The sequence below is a fragment of the Lineus longissimus genome, chromosome 16 (assembly GCF_910592395.1).
Source record: "Lineus longissimus chromosome 16, tnLinLong1.2, whole genome shotgun sequence".
Taxonomy (NCBI): Eukaryota; Metazoa; Nemertea; class Pilidiophora; order Heteronemertea; family Lineidae; genus Lineus; species Lineus longissimus.
The window spans coordinates 2,013,045-2,021,324 of NC_088323.1; the positions used below are offsets into that span (position 1 = coordinate 2,013,045).

Here is an 8,280-nt window from a genome sequence, read left to right on the forward strand (position 1 = left end):
CTCGTGTGACAATTGGTTGTCCAGTGTGAGCAGACAGGTGGAAGAATCAAAACACTGTGTGACTTTTATAAAGAATTGATCAGATTGAGACTAACAACAGATAGGAATGCATTTTAAAATCGGCAACCATTCATTCTTCTATTTCAGTGCTGGCTTGATTGTCTGAAGTTGGAGTCCATCTGTGGCCAACTACAAGGTTTACCAGAGTCTCTCACAAATCACTCAACACCGTGGAAGGAATACTTCAAGCTTCCAGTCGCCCTGATGAATTGTGTAGCAGACGACAAGTTCCTCGATCTCTCAATCTTCCAGAAGGTTCTGGTGTGGAAATTCTGTTGTCCACAGAGGGTAAGTTTTTTTCCCGACTTTGTCATTTCTGCCATATGATATTCTAGGTCCGTAGAATCGATGATTTGGGATGGTTGAATCATTTGTTTACCTTTGTGTTTCCAGCTCTTTGACGTCTGCCAGGCACTGGTTCTGCATCAGCTCGGAGGTAATGCTCCGCAGTCTGATAACTATGACGTCCGGGATATCTACCCAATGACCGCTTGTAATGTTCCTGTGGTGTTCGTGATGCCCCCTGGTGGTGAGGATGTGAGAGGTTTGTGGACTCTTTTTTCTTTAGTTTTGCTTCATTTAGAATGTCGTGGTACCATACCACTATGCATACCACTACGAGATATCAGCCATTTCAAGATGCTTTATGTGCCCCATAGGTACAAGGAATTATGTCCTCTTTGGTGAATGTGACAATTATAGTAACTTGACTAGGGCAAGGTCATAAGCAATGCATCTGGTTCATATCCCTCACATAGACAACTCTTGCTTCATTGAGAAAATTTTCTATTCTCTCATCCAGATGGCTACTCCCTCGTTAGTCCAGCCATTGCCATCCAGCAATACGCCAAAGAAAACAAACTCTCCAGCCGTGTGAAGGTGCTAAACTTTGGGACGTCTGCTGCTATGGAGGAAGCGAAGAAGATGCTGGAGTTTTGTATGGAGTCAGGCGATTGGTTGGTTCTGCAGAACACACATCTTGTGGAGGCGTGGTCACAAGATGTGTTGAAGTTAATCAGGGTAAGTTGGACAAAACAGTTGGCACCCAGACTAATTTATGGAGTTGGTTTTTGTTTTTGTTGAAGAGGACACTGCCTCTATACTGCCTCTAAACTGTTTTAGAACATCAAATCATTTCCTTTCAGAATGTTATAACATCAGAAAGTCGCCCTGAAAGCTCTGCCAACCTTGAAGTATATGAAATGGAGTCAGTGGCTAGCAACAAGAGTGCAGTGGATGATGGGAAATCTATGATGGGAGTATTGATTGACAGCACAATCGACATTCATCGGGACTTCCGACTCTGGGTGGTTGGTAGGACGGATACTGGGACCATGTTACCAGGCAAGTGACATGAGTGAAGTCATGGATAAAACACAGAGTGAAATATGTTGCATGCAAACCTTTGCTGAAACTAGTCATAAGGCCAGAGCATATCCCTGTTACTTTGACTTTGAGGATCACTACCACATTTTTTTTTTTTTTTTTTTTTTTTCGTTCTCTGTGTATGATTTTTATTGCATATTTGTGTTGTCTGCTCCTTATTTGGAGGTTTTTTACAATAAATTATTATTATCATTATAGAGGGACCATATTATTCTTAGGTGTTTCTTTGATAGAATGTACATTTATCAATGTGTGTAGTAAATCAATATTTCTGTATTTCAGGAGTTATAACCCAATACAGCCTAAAAGTGAGCACAAAGCTTTCACATTCGCTGAAAAATATACTTCAGCGTTACTACGCCATGACAGAGAAGGCTATCACAACATGGGAGAAAGCATACCAGGACCCAACATTGGTGAGTTGGCTCAAAAATCGGAAGAGAAAATAAGACGTGTTGTAAAGAAAAGTTTACTAGAAATCCTTTCCCACATGATTTCAGATTGACAAAAGCAAAGACCTCTGCAGTTGTGGTACAGGCAGTTTATTGATATTCATCTATTTAGACACTGAAAATATGCAAAATTACAAGTTTCATACCTCATAACTTGTTGTATTTTCCAGACTGCTAATTTGAAGAAGTTCCACCTGCCACTGACAATCTTACAATCAGTTCTGCTTCATCGCCGTGCGTACGGGAACATCGCATTCAGTCATGCCATGGACTGGTCACATGGCGACTTTGTCACGGCACTTCTGCTCCTCAAACAGTTGGTACTGATCACAAACGAGAGTGAGGGTATCGTTGACTTGCTGAAACTGGTTTATGGTGGTCCCAGTATCGATGGATGCGACAAGAAAGTGATAGAGGCTGTGATTGCTCAGATTGTCCACAAACAAATTGCTCCGACACAGAAAGTGGTAAGTCTTTTGTAGTTTGCTCCTCAAAGTGCATGACCATTAATGAATGTCGATGTCTGTAGCATCCCACATACAAGAGATTTTTGTCACTGCGTCACAAATCTCTTGTTTGTGGTGGTTGCAGGCACTTGGGACAAGAATTGGTGACCTGGGATTATCACCAAACCTAGCGATTATCGGTTTCACGAGTAAACAAGCGACCTTTTCAGTCCAGTCAAGCTACAATTGTTGCAGATCACAGTGATAAAAGTCACTCATTTGCGGGGCTCTTCAGAATAATGCATAATATTCTATTCGTCTCTCTTTTCTCACAGACCGATGAACTGCCCACTGATCTTCCATCCCTGCTGAGTTACCTGGAGCCAACGGAAGAGGAGACATTCTCTAAGCGATTAGAGGAATTAGTTGAAGTCAGTAGCGCTACCTTGGGTCTGTCTAAGTTGTCAGGACACCTATTGTGTGCCAATAGAAGCAGGTATGGGAAGTCAATGGTTATTTTACAAGTTATTAAGAGTTGTCAATTCGCCAATTCTCAATCACTTATTCCCAATTCTTGAATGGTTTAGTTTGAGGTACATATAGCATGCACTTATTAATGGATCATTAACTTAGCCCTCACATTATTTCAGAGCCTTGGCAGAGGATATCAAGAATCTGGTGGGTTCCTCGCAAACTCTTCGAAGATCAGACGCAGAAAGTCAAATAATCAAAGACATTCTCAAGCAAATAGAAAATCTCCCTGAATTACCTCCAACAACACGAGATCATCTATATCCATTGGAGATCATGTTACACTACGAGGTTGAGTCGTACAAAACACTCCTTTCGACTATCCAATCAGGTCTGACGTTGTTAGATTTAGCAACACAAGGAGCAGTGGCGCTGTGTCAGGAACAAGAGGAATTATACAAGACTATCTCACAGAATGATGTACCAAAATCTTGGGAAGCTGACACATTTCCATCCGGTCTCAGCCTCGACAAATGGCTGTATCATTTGGAGCAGAGAGTCGAACTGATTACTGTCTATGCTAAGAATCCAGGAGCTGTTGCAGTGTTTGACTTGGCTGTATTCCGCCGCCCGGACAAGTTCATCCAATGTATCTTACAGAACCATTCACGCAAGTCATTCAGGGATCTGCACACCTTTCGTCTTGAAGCTCAGGTGTGTACACTGTGTTTTGGAATCACTCAGTTGCCTTGATCTGAGCTAGAATTGAAGCTGGGAGTCAGTAACTCTAAAATATTGGCAAGTAGGCCTTTCGGATGTTGGGAACTTAAGCAGAACAGAACTGACATGAGATCCAAGTTGTATCAAAGTTGACATCAGTCCTATAATCAATCTTTTCCCAACTGTCTTTTTGCCCCTGAAGTCCCCACTATGCCACTTTCAGAAAATGAGAAAGGTTTGATACATTTGGAAACAACTCCTCTACATGACCTTTGATCCTCTAAAAGATTGCAACACTCCTCAAATTAGAAAAATGCTGGTAGATCCCACTCTCAATATCCCCAGTTTAGGTTTTGAAAGCAGAATTCATGCTAACTGATTGACATCTCTAGCCCTTATCTTTCAGTTCCTACCAATGAGCAGTAAACCGTTCCAGCCACCAACATCTGGCGTCTACGTCACCAACTTGCAGTTACACAATGCATCATGGGATGGCATTCGTTCTGTTTTGAAAGACCAACCTGCAGATCAGGATGACCCAAGGAACATGCCGACAATCTGGCTCAAACCAGTCGAAATTACAGACGATTACATTGAACAAAAACACAATTTCTACGACTGCCCCATTTATTTGGGCGGTAAATCAGGACAGCTGTTATCTAAAAATGTGGTGACGCATTTGAAACTACAGACAGCAGCACCTCCCATGAAATGGGAAACAAAGCGTGTGTACATGTCTTGTGATTTGAACTAACGGTCTGTGGTCACTCTCCAAAAATGTATGGAAGCAGACATTAGAAAGCTTGGTGAGAATCCATGTCGGGCAATTTGAATAGTTTATTATCTGTGATTTTAGTCTTTGACTATGGTGTATATAGATATGCATATTGTGTATATTTTGTAACTTATCATGTATATATTGTCATAGATTTATTTGAGTTGATGTTCTAATGCCCTGTGATACACATTTGATGTTCCGTCCATTAAACAAAATGTACAAAAATTCCACCCAACACTATTTACAAGATTCTTTAATATATAAAACCCCCCGAGTGTATAACATATCAGGTTCTGTAAAAAGCTGCTTGTGGTTTTTTTAAAAGTGATTGCTGTTATCCGTCCAACTGAACATGGAAAGCACTTCTGCCTTCAATTGATATGTAGAATGATCCCATATATCATTAAGATGACCATGTTCAATGGTCCATTGTGTGTTTTTTGCCCTTTTAAATGAGTGCAGTGACACTACTTGAATATGTGGAAGTGGTGTAAATATCGTTATTTGATGTTGCAGCAATTGACAATTTTCAAAACGACATATTCCATATGAGGTTTGAGTCTTACTGCAGATGATTCCTTGTTTATTTTTGAATAAAGATTAAGAAAAAGATAATTTACGTCTTTACTTCTTCTATCGGCAACTTTTTTAATATATTCCTGTATTCCTTTTTAACACTGGACAAGGTGAACTACATGTAGTGTGCGAGTGTACTTGGTACATACAGAAGGACAAGATCAGAACCCTTGGCAATGGGCAGAGCTGCAGTCTCGATGTGCTCTTGATGACAGTCACACCATGCATTGGCCGCAAAGGTCAAAATGCTTGGCCCAAAGTGGGTAACCTGCTCCACAAGGACAGCACCACGACCCTTGCAGAGCTGCTGTCTCAATGAGAACATGAAGACTGTCTTCTGTCCTGTCAACATGTTGAGGGAGATGAGACAGTCACAGCCAGCCCGATTATGTCCTGCTGGCAGCCCCTCTGTCCAGTCAACACTGTGAGAGAGATGAGACAGAAAAACCCAGGCTGATTATGTCCTGTGGGCTGTCCTGCCGTCCTGTCAACATGTTGAGGGAGATGAGACAGTCACAGCCAGCCCGATTATGTCCTGCTGGCAGCCCCACTGTCCAGTCAACATTGTGAGAGAGCTGCACAGACAGTGAAACCCAGGCCGATTATGTCCTGTCGGCTGCCCTGCCGTACAGTCAACACGGTGAGAGAGATGAGCTAGTCACACCCTGGCTGATTATGTTTTTCCGCCTGCTCCACTGTGCTGTCAACATGGAGAAAGACGAGACAGTCACACCAAGGCCTATTATGACCTGTTGGCTGCCCTGCTGTCCAGTCAACACGGTGAGACAGATGAGCCAGTCACACTCAGGCTGATGATATGTTTCTGCCTGCCCCACTGTCCTGATAACTTGAAGAGAAACGAGACAGTCACACCAAGGCTGATTATGTCCTGTTGACTGCCCTGCCGTCCAGTCAAAACGGTGAGAGAGATGAGCCAGTCACACTCAGGCTGATTATGTCCTGTTGGCTGTCCTACCGTCCAGGCAACACGGTGAGAGAGATGAGACTGTCACACCGAGGCTGATTATGTCCTGCTGGCAGCCCCACTGTCCAGTCGACACGGTGAGAGAGATGAGACAGTCCCAACTGGGTCGATTATGTCCTGCTGGCTACGCCCCCGTCCTGTTAACAAGGTGAGAGAGAGAACAGAGTCACACCCAGCCCGAATATGTACTGCTGCCTGCTCCGTCGTCCTGTCGACACGGTCAAGGAGAGATGAGACAGACACACCAGGTCGATTGGGTCCTCCTGGTTGTCCCGTCATCCTGTACACGATGAAAGAGATGAGACAGTCACAGCCAGCCCGGTTTTACTTTCTGCCCCGCCGTACAGTCGACACGTAGAGAGAGATGAGACAGTCACAACAAGGCTGATTATGTCCTGCTGTCTGCTCCACCGTCCTTTCAACGCGATGAGAGAGAAGAGACAGTAACACCCTGCCCGATTAGGTCCTGCTGGCCACCTCGCCATTCTGTCAACATGGTGAGAGAGAGATGAAACAGTCCCACACGTCCTGATTATATCCTGCTGGCTGCCCCGCGCCCTGTCACCACGATGAAAAAGATGGCTGCCTGTCCTGCGACTGGAGGACATAATCGGCCTTGGTGTGACTGTCTCATCTCTCTTACCGTTTGACAGGACGGAGGGGCAGGCAGAAGGACATGGTCGGCCTGGGTGTGACTGTCTTTTCTCTCTTACCGTGTTGACAGGACCAGGACATAATCGGCCTTGGCGTGACTGTTTCATCTCTCTCGCCGTGTTGACAGGATGGTGAGGCAGCCAGCAGTACATAATTGAGTTGAATGTACCTGTCTCATCTCTCTCACTATGTTGACAGGACAGCGGGGCAGCCGACAGGACATAATCGAGCTGGTTGTGACTGTCTCATCTCTCTAAACGTGTTGACTGGACGGCGGGGAAGGCAGCAGGACATAAGAGGGCTGGAGGTGACTGTCTTTTCCCTCTCACCGCGTCGGCAGGACGGTGGGGCAGCCAACAGGAAATTATTGGACTGGATGGGAGTGTCTCATCTCTCTCTCCGTGTTGACAGGATGGCGAGGCAGTCAGCAGTACATAATTGACTCGGATGTGATAGACTTGTGTGTGGAGTGGACGATAATGCGAATTTCACGCCAGTCTGATTGTCACCAGTTCATAGGGCGATTACCTGATAGTTATGTGGCATTCCGTCAAACTGTTACCTCACATCCTTTGTAAATTAGTGTTGCTTGTTACATGTCACATTCAATGGTTCATTTGAGGATAGTTATGTGATTCTACTTTACCATGATTAGGCCCGTTTGGCATTGAGACCACCGGTAATATGGTGGTCTGTACTCCAGCCCAGAGTTGAACTTGTTCTGGTGGCTTGTTAGGGACAATGTCACAGCCTGTGATTGTACACATTGATCTGATGAATGTTACATTTGAGACCCCGACTACTATTGTGGCCTATACTCTAGCCTAGAATTGACCTCGCTCTGGTGGTTTTTGTCTGGGACAGAGTCACAACCTATGATTGTGCCCGTCCTTCTGATGCAGAGGCGTTGAATCAGTTGTGAGCGTCCGCACAAAGACATGTAGACCCTGCTGCTAGAGCAGATCAAGACTCTCCTGCTGTAAAATCGGCCAGGAACCATTGCACAGTAAATTCACTGGCAATTTTCTTATCTCTCATGATAGGTCTGTGTGTGACTGTCTCGTCTCTCTCGACATGTTGACCAGACAGCAGGGCAGCCAGCAGGACATGATGGGGCTGGGTGTGTCTGTCTCATCTCTCTCAGCGTACCTATGATGGCAGGGCAGGACATAATCGGGCTGGGTGGGACTGTCTCATCTCTCTCTTGCCGAGTTGTCAGGACGGCAAAGCAGTCATCAGGACATAATCGGGCTGGGTGTGACTGTCTCATCTCTCTCTTGCCGAGTTGTCAGGACGGCAAAGCAGTCATCAGGACATAATCGGGCTGGGTGTGACTGTCTCATCTCTCTCTTACCGAGTTGTCAGGACGGCAGAGCAGTCATCGGGACATAATTGAGCTGGGTGTGACTGTCTCATCTCTCTCTTGCCGAGTTGTCAGGACGGCAGAGCAGTCATTGGGACATAATTGAGCTGGGTGTGACTGTCTCATCTCTCTCTTGTCGAGTTGTCAGGACGGCAGAGCAGTCATCAGGACATATAATTGAGCTGGGTGTGACTGTCTCATCTCTCTCTTGCCGAGTTGTCAGGACGGCAGAGCAGTCATCGGGACATAATTGAGCTGGGTGCGACTGTCTCATTGCTCTCATCGTGTTGACACGACAGAGACAGAGACACAGTCAACTGCTTGAACCTTGTCTTCGGCAAGATGGCACATTGATGACATTGCAAAATCTGATCAAGACAACAAACTGA

General features: G+C 45.0%; 1 protein-coding gene across 3 annotated transcripts in view; it reads left to right on the top strand.

The window, feature by feature from the left end:
* The window catches only part of LOC135500903 (dynein axonemal heavy chain 6-like), a 40,681-nt gene extending 35,765 nt beyond the window's left edge, over positions 1-4,916 (top strand). For all 3 annotated transcript variants that reach the window (XM_064792621.1, XM_064792622.1, XM_064792623.1), the window contains 9 exons: positions 148-348; positions 454-604; positions 863-1,080; positions 1,206-1,404; positions 1,729-1,862; positions 2,069-2,365; positions 2,680-2,840; positions 2,995-3,529; positions 3,942-4,916. In XM_064792621.1, the coding sequence (XP_064648691.1) occupies positions 148-348; positions 454-604; positions 863-1,080; positions 1,206-1,404; positions 1,729-1,862; positions 2,069-2,365; positions 2,680-2,840; positions 2,995-3,529; positions 3,942-4,289 (2,244 nt within the window). In that variant the 3' untranslated portion in view covers positions 4,290-4,916. The remainder of the gene's footprint in view (positions 1-147; positions 349-453; positions 605-862; positions 1,081-1,205; positions 1,405-1,728; positions 1,863-2,068; positions 2,366-2,679; positions 2,841-2,994; positions 3,530-3,941) is intronic.
* Positions 4,917-8,280: the final 3,364 nt, after the last annotated feature.